General features: G+C 40.2%; 1 protein-coding gene and 1 pseudogene across 1 annotated transcript; both read left to right on the forward strand.

The window, feature by feature from the left end:
- Nucleotides 1–940: 940 nt before the first annotated feature.
- SGCB (sarcoglycan beta) lies at nt 941–23,086 on the forward strand. Its single transcript, XM_060148202.1, has 6 exons — nt 941–1,067; nt 7,859–8,068; nt 14,806–14,991; nt 15,652–15,843; nt 16,177–16,308; nt 19,641–23,086. Exons 1-6 carry the CDS (start codon nt 999–1,001, stop codon nt 19,842–19,844), a joined length of 993 nt encoding a protein of 330 aa, XP_060004185.1. The 5' UTR covers nt 941–998; the 3' UTR covers nt 19,845–23,086.
- On the forward strand, nt 9,813–10,381 carry LOC132519565 (ATP synthase subunit ATP5MJ, mitochondrial-like; annotated as a pseudogene).
- Nucleotides 23,087–24,920: the final 1,834 nt, after the last annotated feature.

Genomic DNA, 24,920 nt, shown 5'->3' on the forward strand with positions numbered 1-24,920 from the left:
GACTTACCACGTGAGAGAGTGTCTAACTTAAACTTCACGGCAATCCTCCGAAGTAGGAAGAGAGCGAAACAACGGCTCCAGTCATCGAAAAGCAAAACTGACCTAGTTCCCAGAGAAAGGAAAACTTGGCCAGTAGGTAGGTCTCTTTGGTGCTTCCTGCTGAGTTAGGCAGGTCTAGGGCCCAAAGGTGCTTAGAACTGGTTTCAGCTACCTGAGGAACAGTTCTTGGAACGGTTCTTGCACCTTGAATGCCACTGCCCTCTTTTTTTTTTTTTTTTTTAAATACGAGGATTATTGGATTATATTGACTCGACTGGGAACAAGGAATGTCTACTCGAGTTACCTGTGTATCTGAGTGGCTTCCTGGTGTGCAGTAAATATCTGTTAAATCGGGTTCCGCAGGAGATACATCGACACTATCTCCAACCCACCTCCAATACTACAGAAAAAAAGCATCAGACTTCACAGGCCCTCCAGAGCTAAGAAGCATCCCTGAAGTGATTGTATGTCCTCTTAAGGGGTCTCGGTTTTCAAGATTTTCGCTACCTAATCGGCAACTTGTTAACTTTTGCCACATTATCACCACCTCCTTCCTCGTCCACGCGTACTCTCCTCTCTCCAGGGAGATCCCGGCCCGTGCAGCAAGGAGGACTCGGGATGGCACCAGCCCCTCGTGATGGGGAAGGGAGGGCAAAGGGAGAGGCGTCTTCCGTATTTTGAGGGCGCCCTTTCGGAGGAATCCAGAGGCAGCCCGAGGTCGCGAGCAATCCCGGCGCGTGGGAAAACGCGCCCGGAAGCCACCGCCTGGGCGCCGGGCCCCCGCGGCCGCCGCGGGCTCGGAACCTCCCTGCCGGGGCGGGGCGAGGTTGGAGGTGGGGAGGGGCGGTGAGGGGCTGGGCCCCCCTCCCGCCCCTCCAGGGCGCAAGCGCAGGCGCGCGGGGTGCGGCCGCGGCGGGGAGAGCGGTGGCAGCGGCGGCGGTGGTGGCCAGCGCTGGAAGATGGCGGCATCGGCGGCGGCGGCGGCGGCAGCGGCGGCGGCTGCTGCGGCGGTGGCGGCAGCCGAGCAGGTCTGTGAGCCCCGCCGCGGCCGGGCGCTGGAAGGCCAGCGGAGGCCGGGGTGCTGCCGGCGGGGCCCGCCTAGGGCCGGCGGGGATGACTCCGCGGGATGGGGCGGGGCGGGAGGAGCTGTCCGCAGTCCGAGATGCTGGCAAAGGCCGGGCGGGACCCCAGGCAGGGGCCCCGGGGCGGAGAAGGAGGAGCCGGCCCCGGCCCTCGGCCTGGCCTGGCTGTCCGTCGGCGAGGTGAGGAGGGGTCGCTGTCCTGAGGGCCCGGGAGGCGGCCGTGGCAGCCGGGAGCCTGGGCCAGGTCGTGCCGGGGACGTGCCCTGCTCGGTGGCCAGCGAAGATGCAGGCAAAAATAACCCCAGCCAGCGATCCAAGAGCCTCCCCTGACACCAGCCAAGAAACACTCAGCTGTTGCCTGGGTGTCAGCTTGCAGCCCCTTCGTGTGTGCCATCCCCATATGCTGACATCCACGTTTCTCCTCCCGCTTTGGTTTTTGGAGACAGTCACCAATATAAAACTGTCTCCTATCCAGTTGGTTTAAAATCATTTTTTTAAATGCTTTATCAAGTATTTCCTGATCTGCCTTGTAAACGGGTAACTTAGAATAATAGTTTAAAAGGCTATTTTCTTACAAAAAGCAAGCTATACATAGGCACACATGCACACACACATATATACATACCTGTAGTTACTAGGGTGATTTGTTATAATAAATATAATTTTGATAGCCACTTTTTCCCCTTAACTGTTATTTCCTTTCAAAAAGAAAATGTGGTATGATAGTTTCTTTGGGAAAGTCTCATTCTTCAACACTGCTGAAAAAACACACAAGTCAAGTAGCCAACATTCTGTTTCCAGAACTGGAAAGATTTTCTTAGGCAATTAACAGCTTTTAGAGACATAGTAGATAGATATCACTGGAACAGTCATTCTGAGGGACATAAAAAATAAAAGACATGACACCTGCCTTCAAAGCTTAAAGTCAAACTGACAGATAAATGCAGAAAAATCAGCTAAAGATGGTAGGCAAGCTACAGGTCCTAACAAAATAAAATCTAAAGGAATGAGTGAAATTGAAAGGAGACAAAGCTTCTTGAAGTTGTTGAGATTAAAATTGTCCCTTGGCTTTCCTCCTGATTTATCAGTGCCCATTTTAGATGGTTCTTTTTTCATCTGCATCACCTGTTAATGCTCTTGAAGTTCCACTGAACTTCTTTTCTTGCTTTACACCTGCACTGGGCAATCTGATCCATTCCTCAATCTCTGCTTCAGAGTTAGGCGTTTATGTCTCCAGCCTGAACTGAACTGAATTTTCCACAGGCACCCCAAACTCAAAAATGTTGGATTGGATCATATGCACCGTTAAAAGGGTTACAGCCATCCATTCAACTCGGTTCACCTCGCCACAAATTTGGGAGCAGGGCGGGCTCAAGGGAACTCAGAAGGGACCCACATTTGGTTTAATGCTCTGCTGTCCCAAGCTTGATATTTGAGCAAAGGGCCTCACATTTTCTTTTTGCTCTGGACCCCACAAATTATGTAGCGGGTCCTACTTGGGAGTCATCTTAGATGCCTCTAAGTCACACTCACACCCAGTCAATCATCAGGTCCTTTCGGTTCTACCTCTTAAGGCTTCTCCCCAATATTCTCTTCATCTGCAGCGCCAAAGCTCAGTCAAGCCTTCATTTGGACTGTTAGAGAAACCTGTTGTTGAAATCTCCATCTCGAAACTCTTCTATTCCAGTTCATCTCTTTTTGGTTTGATTTTGCTATAATGCAGATCTGATTATATCACTGACCTATTTGAAATCTTCAGTAGTTCCCCATTGCCTTCAGGATAAAATTCATCATTCTAGATGTGATACTTACGTCCACTCGTTTTCTAGCCCCTAACCACATCTCACCTCAAGTTTTGTCCCATTCCTATACTCATCCTCTTCACCATCCTCATAAAGCTACCAAAATTAGTTTGCAGAGATGACTTATACTCCAAGTTCCCATGCTGTTCCCTCCGCCTGGGATGCCTTTCTCTGTACTTTGCTTGGCTAACTCCTATTTGTCCTTCAAGATTCAACTGAAGCCCCAACTTTTCTTAAAAACCTTCAACTGATGCCCCTGCTCGCTAAGTCGAGTGGCATTCCTCTTACGCACTCTTTCAGTATTGTGTGCATTGCCGTACGACAGCACTTGCCGTGTTGAACTGCAGTTGCTAGTGACCCTGTCTATCTACTCTGCTGGCCTATAGGTAAGTTTGTTGAGGGTATCCGCTCTACCGTGCTCATCTTGGTAGTCCGGAGCCTCTGACATATAGTAACTCCCATAAATGGTAAGTGCATCAAATGAACAGGAATTGGCAGAGAAAATTAAAGAGTGCATCTCAGGAGGGTAAGTTTTGCCCTGGCTCTCTGTTATGTAGACCTATATTCAAACTCTGGCTAAGATTTTTAAATTGCCCACCTGTCAGCACTGTCATAAACCCATACTGTGTCTGTGAACATGAGAAGCAAGCACGCTTCCCCTAAGATATTTTACTGCTTTCGGCTGTCAAAATGCATGTTCAACTCTAAAATGTTTGAGTGTCAATGCACCCTCGTAGCTGTTGTACCCCATGCAGATATACAACCTACACAGCTGTATTCAGCAACTTGTTTTGTGTTAAATCTGTTGAGTAGATTGAATTATCTTCTACAGAGCCTTTCTTACCGCTTTGTAGAATTTTAAGATTTTTGTCTGCTGCATTACTCACAATGATTATTCCTGTCTTTTTCCATTTTCCATAAGCCCTCAACCAGCCTGCTACCCCTGCCACCACAATAAGATTCCAGCTGCCCTCTCCACTCTTTCTCGGCAGATGCCCTTGCCTATTACGTCCCCAGGGAAAAGAAGAATTTTTTTTTTTTCCTCTTCTTGGTGTGAATCATTTCAATGAGGTGGGAACACACCCTTTAAGACTGGTTTCTCCTGTGCTATCACTTTTCTTTCCTATCTCCTGAAAGATCTTATTTCCCTCATTATTCTGCCCTACTCTGAGGTCTTTGACCTTTGCCCTTCTTGGCATCTTTCCCTCTGCTATCAAACATACAAGTCTTCCTGCAAATTGTTGTGAGGAGAGGATGAAGAGATACTAACAACAACAAGAACAAGCACAATTTTCCTCCAACAGTACATAATTCTTTAGTCTTCTGTCTTAACACTTCTGTCTTTCTGGACTCGAAAATAAATGCATACATGCTGGCATCCTTTCAGGACTATCCCTACTTACCAATTTGCTGCTCACAGTTCGTATTTGAAAGTCACAGAGGCACTTCTTGACAAGTTCAGCAACACTGCACATCCGTAGTTTTCTTGTATTTCTCATTTTCCACTGTTCCTGCACGTTTAAAGTTTTCCACGGGTACATCCTTGGCTTTTTATTCTCTTCCTCTATAGTGTTTTTTACAGCAAACTGATGTGGTCTCATAGATTTAATTTACCTTGAAGGTGAAGACTCTCAAATCTGTATTTCTAGTCCTGACCGACCTAATACCCCATCCCATCCTTCCCGTTGCCTTTAAGGCAGGTGGTTATTTCTCAATCAGTTCAAATACAACATGTGTAAAATCTTCTCCCTGCTTCATTCCCCATATTTAAATAGTCACCATTCAGTAAACATGAGGGGCTTTTTTTTTAACCTGCTACAAATTCACTTAACTCTTCTCTTGAAGTATATTTTAAATCTATCCTTTTTCATCCCACCTTAGTTTAGGCCCTCAATACTTCAGGCCTCCATTACCACAGCATCCCAACAGCCTACTTGCTCGTTTTCCTCTTTCCCGTGTCTCCTACAAATGCCCACACATTGAGCATCCTGAAACGTATGTCATTCATCTTCAGAGACTTCCAGTGACTCCCAAATCAGCAGACATAAAGACTAGAGTTTGTACCCAGATGTCCAAAAACTCACAACCTATTCTCCATTTCCAACTTGATTCTGTATTGCCAGATTTGACCCACCTACTCCTCCTGGTTTCCCTGACAACTCCAAGCCCTCCTGTCTCTTCTCCCATGAACTCCACAGGATGTATTGTCTCAACTATTGATTTTGGCATCCGAACATACAGAGCATTTTATTGCATTGCTAACTGTTTTGTGTACCCAAATCACATTTGTAATATCTGGAGGATAAGGATCTTGTCCTATATTTCTTTTGTATTCCTATTTATAGTATTAGTGTTTAAGCATAAAGTGCTTAATAAATGCCTATTCAATAAATTAATTTTCTCAGAGCTCTGAAAAATATGAACATTGGGCAGTATTCCATTCTACTTCTTCCTTTTGTGTTCATGATGTACCAAATTATTACCTAAAATGACTTTCAACCATAGTCGAAAGTCAGAGGTTCTCAAACTCTTTGGTCTCAGGTTCTCTTTATACTCTTTTATTTAAGTTTTTTTTTTTTTTTTACATGTGGACCATTTTTAAAGTCTTTATTGAATTTGTTACAATATTGCTTCTGTTTTGGTTTTTTGGCATGAGGCATGTGGGATCTTAGCTTCCCGAACAGGGATCAAATCTGTACCCCCTGCATTGGAAGGCAAAGTCCTGACCACTGGACTGTCAGAGAAGTTCCCATCTTGATACTCTTAAAAATGACTGAGGGGGCTTCCCTGGTGGCGCAGTGGTTGAGAGTCCGCCTGCCGATGCAGGGGATGCGGGTTCATGCCCCGGTCCGGGAGGATCCCACATACCGCGGAGCAGCTGGGCCCGTGAGCCATGGCCGCTGAGCCTGCGCGTCCGGAGCCTGTGCTCCGCAATGGGAGAGGCCACAGCAGTGAGAGGCCCGCGTACCGCAAAAAAAAAAAATGACTGAGAATCCCAAAGAGCTTTTGTTTATGTGGGTTATATCTGTTGATATTTACCATATTAGAAATTTAAATTGGGAAATTTTGTAAACACAGGAGTATACAAACACACATTCCATTAGCTGTTAGAGCAATGGTGTCATCACATATGGTCATGTAGCCTCTGGAAGCTTCACTGTACAGTTGACCCTGGAATGACACAAGGGTTAGAGGCGCTGATCCCCACACAGTCAAAAGTTCACGTATAACTTTTGACTCCCCCAAAACCTAAACTAATAGAATGCTGTTGACCGGAAGCCTTACTGGTTACCTAAACAGTCAATTAACATGTATTTTGTATGTTATATCTGTTATATACTGTATTCTTACAATAAAGTAAGCTAGAGGAAAGAAAATGTTATTAAGAAAATCATACGGAAGGAGAAAATACATTTACAGTACTGTACTGTCTTTATCGATACCATAAATTTATGTCGTCTGTTTACAAGATGAATCATCTGTCAGCACCTAAATCAATATTGTCTGATATGGTACAAAACACTGTAGATGTTATACATATTACTAACACTGGACATCAAAAATGAAAAGATAATGTGGAAAAGAAATTCATATTTATTTACGTGCATAACGATTCATGCATTGATAACGAAGAAGCAGCAGTATGGTTGCTTTACAGTAGCCTCGTGTAATCAGTACAATTCCTTCACAGTAGCCTAACCTATACACTAATGAAAGGATCGTAATAAAATTTTTTATGGCATAGAGTATCACAGTCATATTCATAATATCTTTTTTAAAAAACCAGTTACATGGGATGATAGGCTGATACACAATTTCTCCAGTTATGAGAGAGAGAGACTGTACAGTAATGTAATTCTTTGAAAGCAAAGTTATAAAACAGTAAGAAAACTAGCATTATTAATTTTATATTAAATGTCACTAAACTTATGTATCTACATACATTTTATGCATTCATGACACACCTTTTTCTTAATTTTTTTGATATTTCTAGGCTACACAGTTTATCTGCAAGTTTTTTCAAATTGTTGCAGATCTCCAAATTTTTTTCCAGTATATTTACTGAAAAAAATCCACGTATAGGGCTTCCCTGGTGGCGCAGTGGTTGAGAGTCCACCTGCCAATGCAGGGGACACGGGTTCGTGCCCCGGTCCGGGAAGATCCCACATGCCGCGGAGCGGCTAGGCCCGTGAGCCATGGCCGCTGAGCCTGCGCGTCCGGAGCCTGTGCTCCGCAACAGGAGAGGCCACAGCGGTGACAGGCCCGCATACCACACACACACACACAAAAAAAAAATCCACGTATAGGTGGACCCATGCAGTTCAAATCCATGTTGTTCAAGTGTCATCTGCATATTCATGGGAGAAGAAGAGTAAAAAAAGAAAATAACATCTTAGTGTTATTTTTAAAATAATTTGCACCCTCCAGACACTTGAAGAGTTCAAGACCCCTCCAGGGCTTCCCAGCCCGTATTTTGAAAACTGCTTGTCTAGGATAATGTTGACTTTAGCCATTTGGAGTGATGAATAAAGTGTATTAGCCTTTCCAAATTATTTTCATATAAATGAAAAACTATATACAATTAAACAAATCGTTATAAATCATTAATTAAAACAAGATTACCCACTGTAGAATGTGTATGTTAACTCTTCCCCCAAATGAGCTAGCTGTTCAGTTTACTGACGGTAGGACTATTCAAAGCAGACAGTAGAAATATGTTATCAGATGGTCACACTGAAGGTTCTTCTCTATGACCCTTCTCATCATAGTCATGTCCTTACTTGGAGCCTGCAGCTCAACACGACTTGAGGTTTACTGGTGGAAAATATATCACTATCCAATTCAGCTTCCTTTAGTTATGAATTTGCACCTAACAAATAAATGCATCAAAAAGAGAGGGTATAGCTGCTCCATTGTGTTGTATTTTGTTTTTAGCAAAGTTCCAATGGTCCTGTAAAGAAGTCCATGCGTGAGAAGGCTGTTGAAAGAAGGAATGTCAATAAAGAGCACAACAGTAACTTTAAAGCCGGGTATATTCCAATTGATGAAGATCGCCTGCATAAAACGGGACTGAGAGGGAGAAAGGGCAGTTTAGCCATCTGTGTGATTATCCTCCTGTTTATTCTGGCTGTCATCAATTTAATTGTGAGTATTTAGTACAGAATATTCTTAATTACCATGGGGAATTTTTCTTCTGTCTTTTAGTCAAATCATGGACTCTCTTCCTATCATTTTTTTCAGGACCCTCTTTCTGCTTTTCTATACAGGCATACCGTGTTTTATCACATAGCTTTCTTGCACTTTGCAGATACTGCGTTTTTTACAAATTAAAGGTTGTGGCAACCCTGCATCAAGCACATCTGTCGGTGCCATTTTCCCAACTGCATTTGCTCACTTCAGTCTCCATGTCACAGTTTGGTAATTCTCACGATATTTAAAGCTTTTTCAATATTAGTATATTTGTTATGGTGATCTGTGATCCGTGATCTTTAAAGTTACTATTGTAATGTTTTTGGGGTTGCCACTAACCACATCCAGGTAAGATGGTGGATTTAATTGATAAATGTTGTGTACGTTCTGACTGCTGCATTGACTGGCCGCTCCCCGTTTCTCTCCCTCTTTTCGGACCTCCCTATTCCCTGAGATAACCCTACAATGGCCTCTAAGTGTTCAAGTGAAAGGAGGAGTTGCAGGTGTCCCTCACTTTAAACAAAAGTTAGAAATGGTTAAGCTTAGTGACGAAGGCATGTGAAAAGCTGAGATCAGCTGAAAGCTAGGCCTCTTACGCCAAATACTTAGCCAACTTGTGAATGCAAAGGAAAGGTTCTTGAAGGAAATAAAAGTCCTACTCTAGGGAACATATGAATGATAAGAAAGCAAAACAGTCTTATTGGTGATATGGAGAAAGGTTTACTGGTCTGGGTAGAAGATCAAACCAACTACAACATTCCCTTAAGTCAAAGACAAATCCAGAGCAACGCCCTAACTCTCTTCAATTCTGTGAAGGCTGAGAGAGGTGAGGAAGCTGCAGAAGAAAAGTCTGAAGTTAGTAGAGGCTGGTTCATGAGGTTTAAGATTTCATGCTATGAAGCCGTCTCCATAATATCAAAGTACAAGGCGAAGCAGCAAGTGCTGATGTAGAAGCTGCAGCAGCTTATCCAGAAGATCTTGCTAAGATAAGTGATGAAGGTGGCTACACTAAACAACAAATTTTCCATGCAAACAAAACAGCCTTCTATTAGAAGGAGATGCCATCTTGGACTTCCATAGCTAGAGAGGAGAAGTCAGTGCCTGGCTTCAAAGCTTCAAAGGACAGGGTGACTCTCCGTTAGGGGCTAAGGCAGCCAATGACTTTAAGTTGAATCCAGTGCTCATTTACCATTTGGAAAATCCTAGGGCCCATAAGAATTATGCTAAATCTACTTCTGCCTGTGCTCTATAAACGGAACAACGAAATCTGGATAACTGCACACCTGTTTACAACATAGTTTACTGAATATTTTAAGCCCACTGTTAAGATCTGCTCAGAAAAAATAGATTTCTTTCAAAATATTACACCTCATGGACAATGCATTGGTCACCCAAGAGCTCTGATGGAGATGTACAATGAGATTAGTGTTGTTTTCATGCTTACTAACACAACATCCATTCTGCAGCCCACGGATCAAGCAATAATTTTGACTTTCAGGTCTTATTATTTAAGAAATACGTTTTTTAAAGCTATAGCTGCCATAGATTATGATTCCTCTGATGGACCTAGGTGAAGTAAGTTGAAAAGCCTCTGGAAAGGATTCATCATTCTAGATGCCATTAAGAACATTAGCCGTTCTTGGGAAGAGGTCAAAATATCAAAGTTACCAGGAGTTTGGAAGAAGTTGATTCCAGCCCTATGGATGACTTTGAGGGGTTTAAACCTTCAGTGGAGCAAGTAACTGCAGATGTGATAGAAATAGCAAGATAATTAGAATTAGAAGTGGAGCCTGAAGGTGTGACTAAATTGCTACAATCGCATGAAAAAACTTTAAAGGATAAGGAGTTGCTTCTTACGGATGAGCAAAGGAAGTGTTTTCTTGAAATGGAATCTACTCCTGGTGGAGATGCTGTGAAGATTATTGAAATGACAATAAAGTATTTAGACTATTACATAAACTTAGTTGATAAGGCAGTGGCAGGGGCTGCCTGAGCTGCTTCCAAGCCTTAAGAATGTTTGCATCTCCGTGAAGCCCTGCTGTACCTAAGTTTACCAGGAGATTTGGATCGGAGTGGGGTTGACGGGCTTCATCGTTTATAAAATCAGGAGTGCTGATAAAAGCAGTAAAGCCTTGAAAGCTTCCAGTCCTACGCCTGCTCATGGTCATCATTAACCAGCTTTACTTGGATGGGACATCGGTCTGGCTGTATTGTGGGAATGTGGGACATCATGCACCCTTGTAGCAGTGCCGCTGTCCTCGAGCACGAATAGACACACCTGTGAGATACCCCCTACAAAAAGAAAGAAATTAAATAAAGCAGTGGCAGGATTTGAGAGAACTGACTCCAATTTTGAGAGAAGTTCTACTGTGGCTGAAACGCTATCAAACGACATCACATGCTACAGAGAAACCGTTCGTGGAAGGAAGAGTCAGTGCAGCAGACTTCATTGTGGTCTCACTTTAAGAAATGGCCCCAGCCACCCCAGCCATCAGTGACCACCACCCTGGTCAGTCAGCAGCCGTCAGCGTCAAGGGAAGACCCTCCACCAGCAAAGAGATTACAACTTGCTAAACGCTCAGGTGATGGTTAGCATTTTTTAGCAAAAAAGTATTTTCTAATTAAGGTATGTACATTGGTTTTTTTGGGTTTTGGTTTTTTGGTTTTTTCAGCCGCATCGCATGGCTTGTACAGGACCTTAGTTCCTGAACCAGGGATTGAACCCCGGGACCCCGGCAGTGAGAGCGCCGAGTCCTAACCACTGGACTGCCAGGGAATTCCCTATACATAGTTTTTTTAGACATAATCCTGTTGCACACATAATAGACTACAGTATAGTGTAGCCATAAGTTTTATATGCACTTGGAAACCAAAACAGTTTGTGTGGACTTGCTTTATTGCAATATTCACGTTATTGTTGTTATCTGGAACCAAACCCACAATTTCTCTGAAGTATGCCTGTATATGTTTTATCTCTTATTGAATTTTAATGAATATTTTCTATATGAAAACTTAGTATGTTAATATTGCCACGCACTAATTTTATTTAGAAAAAAATGTTCATAGACTCTTTCCTTTAAAAGACTTAAATTTTAGGGCTTCCCACAATGCAGGAGACACGGATTCAAGCCCTGGTCCGGGAAGATCCCACATGCCACAGAGCAACTAAGCCCGTGCGCCACAACTACTGAACCTGTGTTCTAGAGCCCGTGCTCCACAACAAGAGAAGCCACTGCAATGAGAAACCCGCACACCGCAACGAAGAGTAGCCCCCGCTCGCCAGCAACAAAGACCCAATGCAACCAAAAATAATTGATTGATTAATTAATTAATTTAAAAAAATAAAATAAAAGACAACTTTTTAAAGGTTAGAGTCAACTCAATAGAAGAGACCTTTGCCAAGATGATTTTACTGCCTTCATCTCTCCTAAAAATATACTCCTTCCTGTTTTCATTCAACTTTTCCAAAATTTGCTCTTGCCTCCTCAGCTAGATTTTAAAATTGTAAACCTTGGATGGCAGTAAAGCGTTATATTTTGTAGTCCTAAATCTCTGTTATAAAAGAATGAAAGGATATGAGGTAGACTGGTTTACACTAAGGTGTGAGGAACTGGTGTGTTGCCTTTTCCAAAGATATTTGCTTTCTTAAAGAAAGGGGTTAAATTTGAACCCCTCTGGCATGTGTGTGGATAGATATTTTCAGAGAGTGATTATTGGTATCCCTGAGACCAATCATGAACATGGATGCAGCAGTTCTAACGTAATTTCACTTACTACTGTATTTTTTTACTTCTAATACTCTCAAACCAGTCCATTGTATTTTATGTACATCCAAAACATTTGTGTCTAATTCTTCACTTAAATCAAAAAGAGCTGATACCGTAAATAGCTTTACTAGGAGCACATGTTCTGAATTTATTTTATTTTAGAAATTTATTTTTTTGGAAAGTTATGGTTAAGATGGCAAAAAAAAAAAAAAAAAGACATTTTCATCCCCTTCTGCTTTAAAAGCTGATCCTTAGGTGACAATGTCAAGAATCAGAAATACCTTGGAAGAAAGTGGGAGGCAACCGAAATCCTGAACCGTAACATATGAAGACAAAAAGGAGGAGGAATGGCAAATAACTTACTAGAGAAGAGAAACTGCATGTTGGGGGAGAGGGTTGCAGGGGGCATTGGTGGAAGAGTCTTGCAGAATCCTGAAAAGCCTCAGGAACTGGAAGTACAGGTGCCTTGAAAAGTAGGAGTGAAGGGGGAACTGAAAACAGAGAGCTTGTTTGAAAAGTCCATAGAAGAAGGCATGCAATCCCCAGCCTCCCTCTCCTTCCAGGCAGCAGTTAGGCAGCCAGCCCTCCCAACCCCACACTGAACCAGAGGGGATTCTTTCTGCCTGAGGATATTGCCAAGAGGAGGGTAGGATGGGTTTCCACACTGAAGGCAGGAAAGTCTGTATCCTGAGCACTGAGGCTCCCGTATCCTCATCCTCCAGCTCCAGCTCCCTGTACCAGGCTTACATCCCGCAGCAAGAGATAAAATAGCCTGCTCTGGAGAAACTGAAGAACATAGAGAAAAAACCTGAAGATACACTTGGCAGGTCCCTGTGAAAAAGCCACCTAATCTCCCTACTGTGAAGCCTGTCAGTCACAAGTGCCACCCCACCCAGAGAACTTTCCCTGAACTTTTTATAACCGCTCTGTTAACTGTGAACACAGAGCCACCAGGGATCAGTAGATTTTTATGGAAAGCTCCCAGAATTGAGAAATGATTGAGACCAAAAGCACCCAAACCATGGGGAAAGTGGGAATTCAGGGAAATGGAGAAAATGCAACAAATGACAGGAAACTTAAAAGAATTAAAGCAGACAATCAATAGCTTCAGAGAAGTCAGAGGATATTGCATCCATTAAACAAGGATACCATGCCATTAAAAAGAAGCAGTTAAAGAATATGGAAGAACTCATAGAAATACACATACATGGATGGATGGATGGATGGATAGATAGATAGACAGACATTGGAAGATAAAAGAAAATCTTCCACAAAGTTCAACTAAATTAAAGAATGAATCCAGGAACATTCTGTTAATTGGAGTTTTAGAAAGAGAGAAGAAAAAACACAATGGGAAGAAAGTTATCAAATAAATAAATCAAGAAAGATTCCTAGGACAAGTTGAAAACTACCATTCTGGATCCAGCATAGGTATTAAAAAAAAAGACTCACACCAAGGCTATTACTGTGAAATTTAAGAAGACCAGGAATAAAGAGATGATCCTAAACTCTTCCAGAGAATTAAAAAAACGGGTTTTGTATAAAGAACACAAAATCAGAGTGGCATCGGACCCTGTCAAAAGCAGTGCTGGAAACTAGAAGGCAAGAAAGCAAGGACCTTCAAGATTCAGAGAGAAAATAATTTCAAATCTAGAAATGCATACCAAGATAAACTCTCAGTCAGACGTGAGGAATTACAGAGACATTGTTTTAGCCACGCACACTCTCAAAAAATATTTCACATACATTCTTTTGAAAGAAGCCACGGGACAATGTGCTCTACCAAAAGAAGGTACTAAACCGAGAATGTTGAAGACAAGGATACCGGAAACTGGGTATCCTGCATGGGAGAAAGACGAAAGGAAGTTCCAGCATGAAAGTGAATGGAAAGCTCATGGTTATAGCCGTGCAACAGACCCAGAGCGCAGGAGCTCAGACTGGAGCAAGAAGATGAGGGTTCGTTCTGGAAAGATTTCCTGGGAGAGGCAAATAGAGCTAATACATTTTCTGGGAGGTTTGGACTTTTAGAACATTTTATTGAGAGACATTTTACAAAAATGTTGGAGAGTTTGAAAAAACTTAGTCTGATTTTCAAAGAAACTAAGCAAATGAAAGAAGAACAAATATTAAACTCTGAAAGACACAAAGTACAAGAAGGGAGCTGCCATCATAGTACAGTATTTGCCTTAGCAGTGAACAATATTTACATTGTTGTAATACTGAAACTACTGAACATGGATTTAACCAAAACTTGAGATTGGAGTTGGAGGAGAAGAAATATAAATGAGCTAAAATTCTCATCTGCTAAAATAGGAAATTGATAGATACAACCTAAAATTGATGAGTGAAGAAATAACATATACTTATTATTTAGAAATATGGAGATAAATTCTAGATGAAATGGCTAAGATTGTTGAAAGTGGTTGTTCTGGGACGAGGTATAGGGGAGGTAGAAGAAATAAACTAATCTTTTTTTTTTTAATTATAGAACCTTTAGCACTTTTTTTTTTTTTTTTTGGCGGTATGTGGACCTCTCACTGTTGTGGCCTCTCCCGTTGCGGAGCACAGGCTCCGGACGCACAGGCCCAGTGGCCATGGCTCATGGGCCTAGCCGCTCCGCGGCATGTGGGATCTTCCTGGACTGGGGCACGAACCCGTGTCCCCTGCAACGGCAGGCGGACTCTTAACCACTGCGCCACCAGGGAAGCCCACCTTTAGCACTTTTTGACTTTTACTTATTGTTATGTAATACCTTGATAAAAATAAAATTGGTTTTGTTTGTAAGTGGAAACCCAATTGATGTGTTCATCTCATTGATGAAACATTTTAGGAAGTTTAATCCTTTAGCAACTACCTTTCCTATTTGTTTACTGATTATGTTAAATGTATGCTACCTATTAACAGTGGGCTTGATTTCTTTTTTAGGTAACACTTGTTATCTGGGCTGTGATTCGCATTGGACCAAATGGCTGTGACAGCATGGAGTTTCATGAAAGTGGTCTGCTTCGATTTAAGCAAGTGTCTGACATGGGAGTTATACACCCTCTTTATAAGAGCACAGTAGGAGGAAGGCGAAATGAAAATTTAGTCATCACTGGCAACAACCAACCTGTAAGTAACCACAATAATTGAGGAACATTAGAGAAAAATTCTTTGTAAAAACCTAGAGTTGATTACTGGAAATGGATATTTTCCTTTAAAGAAAATTCATAATATATTTAATAATATTGTTGGTCTTCTCATCCATCTATTAATGTTAGATACTTTCTTAATATTCTAGATTTTGTCCCATGGTAGCATTTTCTGGGATAGATATAATTACTGTAAGAATACATAGTTTACTCTTTTCTCCTCCGTATGAGGAAACCATTAAAAAAGCACCTTCCCAGGTTAGAATACCCTCTACTCTCTGGGAGTCTGGAAGAGAATATGCCAGTCTAGTCAGTGGCAACCCCTGTCAAGTGGCTACTATAACGTAGGTTTTCAACTGACCAGAACCTCAAGGAGGCATCCTTACTGCCCCTGCCCGTCTTAGCTCTGGGTCCCTGTGCTCTGCGACCATCTGTGTCTGCCAAGCATTACAGCAAATAAGCATGTTAAGCCCTCGTTTTAAAGGACTCTTCTCCCAAGTGGGTGGAGGGAGTCAGAGAGAGGCAGTTAAGATTATTAGGAGTTAAGCCTGCTATTGTAGAGTTTTTTTAGAATGTTCTTGATGAATTTTGGATGCAGTCTTGTTCGAAAACATATTCATGATAAAGTGTTTTTCTGAAGATTGTTTTTCAGCAAGGGACGACAAAGCTCAGTGTAGAAAAGAACAAAACTTCTATCATAAGTGACATTGGTGTGCAGTTTTTCGACCCAAGGACTCAAAATATCTTATTCAGCACAGACTATGAAACTCATGAGTTTCGTTTGCCAAGTGGAGTGAAAAGTTTGAATGTTCAAAAAGCATCTACTGAAAGGGTATGATTTATTTTCCTTGCTTTTATTAATGGAAGAGAATTATTATCTAAAGTTACAAAGTGTGTGAGGTGGGGGGCAGGGGCAGCTTTACTGATAAAATGCTGTGAATGAAGTGACTCCGGAGCAGCGGAAAGGATTAGTTCTAGATTTGTCATCAACTAGTTTATGTGACCATTATCAAATCATCTCTCTTTATCTCTACATGTGTGAAATGTGAATTAAAACACTTGCTTTCATATTTTGTCGTTGAAACGCCTCCTCCTCTATCTCTAATAATAATCCTCACTTTAATTTAGAAACTCTTCATCACTACTTTTTTTTTTTAATCTTCAGATTACCAGCAATGCTACTAGTGATTTAAATATAAAAGTTGATGGGCGTGCTATTGTGCGTGGAAATGAAGGAGTATTCATTATGGGCAAAACCATTGAATTTCGCATGGGTGGTAATATGGAGTTAAAGGCTGTGAGTATTTTTTGATTTTAAGAGAATTATTAGATTCTTGGGTACATAAGTCCTTATGTGGAAAAAGAGTTACGAAAAATGATAATGTAGTTGTATTTTTCGGACATGAAAAGATGTTCAAAGTGGATTATGAAGTGAAAGAAAGTTATAGAACAATCTGTGAAATATCTCATCTTTATTTTTCAGATTATGTGTATGTTTATAGAAACCTAGAAGGGTATGCCAGAATGTCAACAATGGTTAGTTATGGGTAGCAGGGTAACAGATGATTTTCATTTTATTTCTGTTTGCCTGTTATTTTCTGAATTTTTTTTTTTTTTGCATAATGATGCCTGTGTTATTTTAAAAGGCAAACAAACAAACAAGCAAAAAGCTTCCAAAAGAGAATTCTCAGTATGCATGCCCTGAAGTTGATAGGGTTTTTTTCAGTTAAAGATTTTTCACATCTCTTCATGGGTTTTGTGTCTAGTGATGTGAAAATCAATTAGCAAATATATTAAATGTATTTTTAATTATACATCTATTATTAATTGTAAAGGAAAAAGATTTTGCCTTTATTATACCTGTTGAAAAGTAAACTTTTCTTTGTGCCTCACAGATTATATCTGAACTTTAATATGTAACATATTTCATTTAAGGGGGCCATAAGTTCGAAAACATTTTCCCTGCTCACAATTCTGATCAAAGTATATTTATTCAAAATGTCTTTGGGCATCTGCTCTATGCTACCTAATTAAAGCTAATTAAATTTGTGCTATAAGCATTAAATGACAAAAGTTAAACCTAAGGACTTATAAAATAGTTCTTTCCTTTTAAAAAATTTAATCATAGTTCTTGAAGGAAAAAACTTTAAAAAATTAAGTTCTTTCACTTTCATAAATATCTTTTCCCCCGGAAGAATATGTTCCAATCTCTAAATAATAAACATGAACATAAAATGTGATTCTTGCCAGAAACTCAATAGTAGTGCTGAGTATTGTTTGCATACATTGTAGAAAGAAGCCATTCCTCTGAGAGAATAATAGTGTTGAAGAATGGTCACAGTGGGGCTGTTGTTCTCTGCATCAGAAACTCAAAGCAGCAAGAGATGTGATTGATTTGTTTATAACCATTAGCAAGTCACCTAAATCTTTTAAGTTTTTCTACCTGAAAATTCTACCTGTTGTTAATATGACATACTTTGAAATACATATACACACATATCAGTTTCTCCACAGTTAAAAAAAAATAAACCAGTATTGAAAAGATAATTAGCTTTATAATTCAGCTAATATCAGAGGTTAGTTTTTAAGTGTATGGCTAGTCATTAGAAAGAATTTTATCAAACTGCTTTTTTAAAAAAACTGCTAAGACAAATATTATATCACTTATATGTGGACTCTAAGAAACAGTACAAATGAATCTATATACAAAATAGAAACAGACTCACAGACATTAAAAACAAATTTATGGTTACCAAAGGGGAAAGGAAGGCAGGGAGGGATAAATTAGGAGAATGGGATTAACAGATACAAACTACTATATATAAAATGGATAAGCAACAAGAATTTAATAACCTATAATGGAAAATAACCTGAAAAAATATATATATGACTGAATCACCTTGATGTACACCTGAAACTGACACAATATTGTAAATTAACTATACTTCAATTAAAAAAAAAAACCTACTTTAGCAGTTTAAAGAAAGTAAAATTACATAACCACAAGATGGCAGCGTTAGAACAAAATTTGAAAATTCCATATATTATCACTACATAGTCAGTTAGCCGTTTCCATTACTTCATCATCAACTTTCGTTGCTTTAAATACCCTCTAGAAGCTGATGACTCTCAACTTTGGAACTCCTTCTTTCTCCTCTGAACTAAGTAAGATTCACATATCCAGCTGCCTTCTTACCTGTCCACTTCAATATCTAATAGGCATCTCAAACTCAACAAGTCTAAAGTCTTCATATCCTCCTTCCCTCCCCAAACATGCATTTCTTTCAGTGTTCCCATCTTGTACCCATTATTTCGTCAGCAAAGCCTCTGGGCTCTACCTTCAGAAGATGTACAGAATCTGGCTGATTCTCACCACCACCACCACACCATGGTGTAAACCAGCATTGTTTCCTGCCTGCACTGCTAGAATAGCCTCCAAAGTGGTCTCCCTGCTTCGTCTTTCACCCCTGTATTCAGTTCTCTGTACAGCAGCCAGAGCGATCCTTTTTAAAAGATCGTCACTTCTCTGTTCAGAACCTTCCAAATGGCTTCCCGTCTGATTCAGAATAAAAGCCAAAGTCCATACCCTGGCCTTATGTGTCTGGCCCCTAGTTATTTCTTTGACTCATCTCCTACCTACCAGTCGACTCCCTCTCTCTGTCCTTCAACCACTCTGGCCTCCTCTCTGTTCCTAGAACACAAGGCACATCCTCACCTTGGGGCCTTTGCGTATGTGCTTTCCTCTGCCCAGTTACCCACATGCCCTAGTCACTCATGTCATCCAGTTTCCATCAGACTGTGACCTTATCAGAGAGGCCTTCCCTGACCATCCTCTGGTCACTCTCTCTCCATTCACCCTGACTTGCTTTTCTCAGATGATGTCCTGTTTGTTTTACCTCTTCAGGTGTTTGTCGTCTGCCCCTCCCCAGTAAATGGGGATTTGTACTTTGCCTGTCTGTTGACTACTGCATCCCCAGCACCTAGAATAGTATCTGACACATAGGAGACCTTTAATAATTATTTGTTGAATGAATGAAAAGAAGAAAAGGGAAGAAGGGAGAGAGAGGGTTAGGAGTTCCAAAAAAGAGAGGGTCTGCAATACAAGAATGTTCCTGGATAGTGGGCTTGAAGAAGAGAACTTCCAGGCAGTTTTCTTTGAGTGCCTGGGCTTCAAAATTGTATGGTTTGAATCTTCATTTATGGTGTCACACAAAAACATTGGAAATTCAAATTACTTTTCTCTAGGAGAAAAACAGTCTTTTTCTTCTTAGCGTCAGAAATGTATCAATCAGCAACTTGGTTAAAACTCTCTTAGGAAATAATAAATGAAAATGATCTGAGACTTTATCAGTATTCGTCTTACTGTGCACTTAGGAATTTTGATATAATTTTTAACTAATTGAGAAATAAATTGTGTTAACAAGTGTACTGATATACATTGTGAACAATTACTAAGAGGTCACTAGGTGAATTTTGATTGGTTTGGGGTTTTTGTTGTTGTTGTTTCGGTCATGACTTTTTCTTGCTGCCTTCTATTCTTGCTAATATTTCAGTGAGTGTTGTTTATTAATCTTGTTCTCGCCCTACTTGTGGATGCAAACAAGCCATATATGAGTTTTCTCCTGATAGGAAAACAGCATCATCCTGAATGGAACTGTGGTGGTCAGCACAACTCGCCTCCCTAGTTCCTCCAGTGGAGACCAGTTTGGTGGTGGTGACTGGGTGCGCTACAAGCTCTGTATGTGCGCTGATGGAACCCTCTTCAAAGTACAGGTGACGGGCCAGAACATGGGCTGCCAGACCTCAGACAACCCCTGTGGAGACACTCACTAGAAGAACCCGAGAGGGCGTCAGTAGGTTCAGATCGTGACTTGACTTTTTTTTTTCAGAGGAGGCATGCAAATCATGTTTTTACAGAGTTTGTGATAACTCGTAATTATTTTATCTGCAGAGCACTGCTGTATTTATTATATAGTCTCCATGTTTAAAATAGTCTCAGAGAGCCTAAATTCTAATACATTTCATTAAGTTGCACTGATCTTCAATTTACAGTTCTCTAAAACAATTAAGAGAAGTGAATACAATCAATATTAATCTTTAAAGAAGTGTTTTTAAAATGCCACTTTTCCTTGTCTAAAGGCTAAAGGTCTGAAGCAACTGTTTAGACTCACTGTAAGTAAGCTTTTGGTAACTAATGGGGATAGACCCACTTAAGACGTTTAAAGGTACACCATCAGTAAATGTTACATGCTCTGTCTTTTGGCTTCTAAGAGGAAAGACAGGTTTGTTTTTTTTTTCTTTGCGGTACGCGGGCCTCTCACCGATGCGGCCTCTCCCGCTGCAGAGCACAGGCTCTGGACACGCAGACTCAGTGGCCATGGCTCACGGGCCCAGCCGCTCTGCGGCACGTGGGATCCTTCCGGACCAGGCACGAACCCACATCCCCTGCATCAGCAGGCGGACTCTCAACCACTGCGCTACCAGGGAAGCCCGGAAAGACAGATTTTTAGTGCATTGACTTTCAGCCGTATTCTCACATGCAAGTGAGGTCGTTAAAGAACTTCGCATATGGGAGTTAGTAAGAAACTATGGTTCCTTAGTTTTGCACTAGGAAGAAAATACTCTAATAGAATGTATACTCATTAAATATTGGTAAATATTGTGCTCGCAATGTGGTAGAAATTAAAGCACCATCTCAGCTTTAACTGTTAAATGATGATAGCTGTCATGTATCGAGCATCTTACAGTGCTAGGCATTGTCCTAGGCATTGCACATGTAATGTCTCTAATTCACACCACAACTCTATAAGCAGGTGTTGTTATCCCAGTTTACCCATTAGGAAACTGAGGTTCAGAGAAGTTAAGAAACTTGCCTAATGTTACAGAGGAAATAGCAGAGTTGGGATTGGAATTCAGGTGTGACTCAAACCTAGATGAACCTGTTTCTAAATACCGCATTCTTTTTACTATCTGCGCTGGAAATTTTAATTATTTAAAACTCTGCAAAGATGAACAAAGACTAATTCAGACTTACCTAGGCAGATAAGAAACAAAAAAACAGGTATGCTTACTCCAATTAAAAGGAAATCAATCTCAGTCAAAAAACTGACCAATCACTGTCAGATTTTAAATTTTCTTAAGCCAATTCTAAAATATATTATAGAGAGATCAAATTGGCCTAGTTGTGGGTTACCCCCGTTTCCCAACTGGGGTACCTGAATGGGTAAAAGGGTTGCCAAGATATGTATACCCTCAGCCCTCGGGGCAGCACAGTGGGAAATGGGGAGGCCATGCCCCAGACGAGTCCTGCTGGCCCAGAATGGCTGGTGGATTTATCCCAGCAAGCCAGACAAATATTACCCTTTTTAATATGTGCCGTACCTTGAAAAAAGTCAGGGAGCACTGGACTAAAGGGTACTAATGCAGGAAATAATATAAGTAATTTTCACGTAAGTATGAGATTGACCTCTGCTCCTAACATCACCACCTGTTATAATGTTTTACAACCCTCAAGCCAGTTGATTTTTTTTAAGGTGTTTTATATTTGACCTGAAAGGAACTCGCTGGTATTATTAAGATACACACGACATCAGGAAGAGAGACCTCAAAGTAGTGTGCTGTAAAATAGGCAGAAGAGATAACCCCATTCTGCGTTCAAGTATAATATTCTGTCCTTGCCAGTTTGAACGATATAGATAGGAAAATCGATACAAAAAAAAATTTGCATTCAATATTGTCAAAGTTCTCTCTGATAGAAAAACCAAATACTTTAGAGATTATGAGTAGTCATTAAAGTATACTAAAGTAGAGATTGACTGACTACCTACTACTGAGTGAAGTTATTTTTTAAGTGAAGAAAAAAAGAGTGAAATTTATGACCTTTGGGTGTTATTTGTTGTAGTGATATTCAGAGCCCATATGAATATATTCAGTATCATTTAATATCTGAATAATGTTCAGAAAAAATCCATTGGAATATTCGTTCAGATGCTCAGTGTATTTGTAAATTTTACATTCATTACTTGTCTGCTCTATTTAGATTTGTTTTGAAAGTTTGTTTAGATAAATATTTTTTACAAAAACCACAGAACACTATGTTACAAAGTATTATTTATTGAATGTAATTCATGAAATAATCTATTTTTACTCCTCTTTGAGAAATACTTGTTTTTGATACATCTCCATTAAGTGCTTTGGACATGAGAGAATATTTTGATGTTTTTACAGAACTGATTGTTAAGGTAACAGGTATAGTAATTTAGGACACTTCACAGGTAGCTTTTGCTTTTGCATTGAAATGTAGACCTGGGAAATTCCCTGGCAAGCAGAACAAGAACAAACTGTCCATTTTACCTGTGACCTGTTTAGCATAACAGTAAAGCCTCAGCTACTCATTCTCACCATCAGATGCTATTTTTCTATAAACTGAATTGTTAACTTTGCCTCTTCTGCTGTCATTCCTCCCCTCCATCAAGCGCTGATATGACAAGCAACAGACTTGGGGGAGGTAGAGGACAAAGACAGGATCCCCGGAGATGGGGCAGACACATGCTTGTTTAAATAGCTACAGTCCTTCAGAGGTGGATGATAATGACATGGGGGACAAATGAAATGAAAGCAAGGTATCTTAGGGGCTCTCTAATGGGCAGGTAGGAAGAATTCAAAAACTATACACAGTAGGGACTGTATGTGTGCTCTGTAATATTTAAAAATATACTTATTTGTATTCTTTTTGCATTGAAAAAACAAATTGTGTGTGATAGTTTTGAATGAAAAGTGGAAGTTCTACGTGATAGTTTTGAATGAAAAGTGGAAGTTCTACCTAGTTTTTGAGTGAGTTTTTTTAAAGATCATGAGAATGTTACGGTGCTAAACTTGACAAAAAAAAAAAGAGAACATTGGAATGCTGATAATTTTAGTAATCTTTTTTAAAGCACTGAGGGGGCAAAGATTACAAATTATGCCATAGAAAAATAAACCTATAAATGTGTCGAGTTACCAATTTGACTTTCAGTTGATTCAGTTTGTAATAACTATTAATAACCTCTGTTTACAATAAAGATTCTGTAAAATTGTTTGCTGTTAATTTTTTAATTGTTAAAATAGTAGCAGGTTTCTACTTACTCATATAAACGTGCTGAATGTAAATACAGCTTGAGAATTGGACGCCGCCAGTATTTATGTAATCTCTCTGGAATCCTGGAGCTCAAAGTTAGAAGTTGTACAGACCCAGTCTGGAAACTCCTACTCTCTGCATTGCAGAAGGCCTCTCTCTGTTGGCTTTTCCCCCAGTATCCCAGGGGAATGTGCACCGCTGTCTGTTGGTGTCACCTCTGCAAGAGGCCAGAGCTTGGAGATGAAAGGGTTGAAGGTTTGCCACAGGGCAGGCTCCAGGGCAGATGGGTGGAGCCTCAAAGGCTCAAGTCTAAAATCCCCACCTGGCTTGATTCAGAGAGAGATCCATTTGAAAAATCCCTAAGGACCAAAGGTATGCCTTAGAAACAGTGTTACTGTTGTGTTCTTTCTACATCTTAGCAAAACTAGCCTCTCCTGCTTTTTTTCTTCTAACTATTGTAACTTCTCTTAACTTCTCTAACTATTGTAACTTTTCATTCTATATAGGAATGAACTCTTCATTTCCTTTCTACTTTGTTTTTTCTACTGCCTTCTCCCTGTCTCACTGTCTGACACACCCAGTATTTCTGCTTCCTCATACTTCAGCTTGAATATGTCCATTTAAAGATTTACATTCCACGTAATTGTCTCCAATATCCTCAGAAAATTTTTCTAGAGTTCTCAGGTGTTCCTTACCTAATACATATAAGTTTGTTTTGTATATATATAATATTTTTTTAAATTTACAAACGAATACCTTTCACTTTATGCCATAAGATTATCCTTATCTAGCTGTTTTGAACTCAAAACTGTTAGTTATACATAAATCTCTTCAACTTAGAAAGAATCAGGTCAGTGAAAGTCTTACTTAAGTCCCCTTAAGAAGTTTTTTCCAACCACATGTTTCTCTTCAGTATTGTAGTGTGCCTATGAATGATGAATCTTTTTTTTGTTGCTGACGTTGTTACATTAGCCTGCTATATAATTACATATGTAATGATTGCAGCTTTGAATATGGTAACAAATATCTTTCTGACTCTACAAATTAATTGAATTTCTGGTATTGCATAAGAGGCACACTTTAAAAATAAATCACTCCTCCGTGCTGTAGGGCACCTTTGCAGTTCATAGCCACGTGTACCCAAACTTAGATGCCCTTCAAAATATGGCAGATTTGACCTTGTATGAAACCAAAGTTTAAAAAGTTACATGGTAAATTTCATCCATTGCATGCATTCATTTATCCAAGCAGAGCATAACCCTATGACAGACTGCAGACTATTAAAAATATAAAACATGGGGGAAAATATATAGATACATAGATGAGATAAATAGATGATACGTAGATAATACAGATATAGCCCTATATATAGATATATAGATAGCATAGTCCTATGACAGACTAAAGACTATTAAAAATATAAAACATGGGGGGAAGTTATATATATATGTATGTATGTATGAAAACATGGCCCTTACCGTCTGGGAGCTTATAGTCTTTTGGGCTGTTTAAAACAGACACAATGCAAAGCGATAGCCATATAGGACGGTACTGATATTCTGTCAAACTGAATGTTACTAGCATGCATTCATTCATTCAGTAAATATTTACTGAAAGATTTCTGAACAAAATAGAGGCCAAAGCAGGAAGAAGGGTCTTCAGGTCATAGGGTTTGTGATGGATCTGGAAGGACATATGTAGGATTTGGACTGAGGAGAGGAAAAGGCATTGGGCTTGGAATTGGAGTGAAGTAAAAGCTAATTTTTGCATGAGATCTACATATATACCGAGGT

This window comes from Lagenorhynchus albirostris, chromosome 4 (assembly GCF_949774975.1).
Source record: "Lagenorhynchus albirostris chromosome 4, mLagAlb1.1, whole genome shotgun sequence".
Classification (NCBI taxonomy): Eukaryota; Metazoa; Chordata; class Mammalia; order Artiodactyla; family Delphinidae; genus Lagenorhynchus; species Lagenorhynchus albirostris.

Bases quoted from the DNA above. Each gene is read 5' to 3' on its own strand.
- SGCB (XM_060148202.1), top strand. From the start codon at position 999: ATGGCGGCATCGGCGGCGGCGGCGGCGGCAGCGGCGGCGGCTGCTGCG. The intron at 1,068-7,858 runs GTCTGTGAGCCC...TTTTGTTTTTAG, and splicing joins CGGTGGCGGCAGCCGAGCAG to CAAAGTTCCAATGGTCCTGT. The intron at 15,844-16,176 runs GTATGATTTATT...TTTAATCTTCAG, and splicing joins AAAAAGCATCTACTGAAAGG to ATTACCAGCAATGCTACTAG.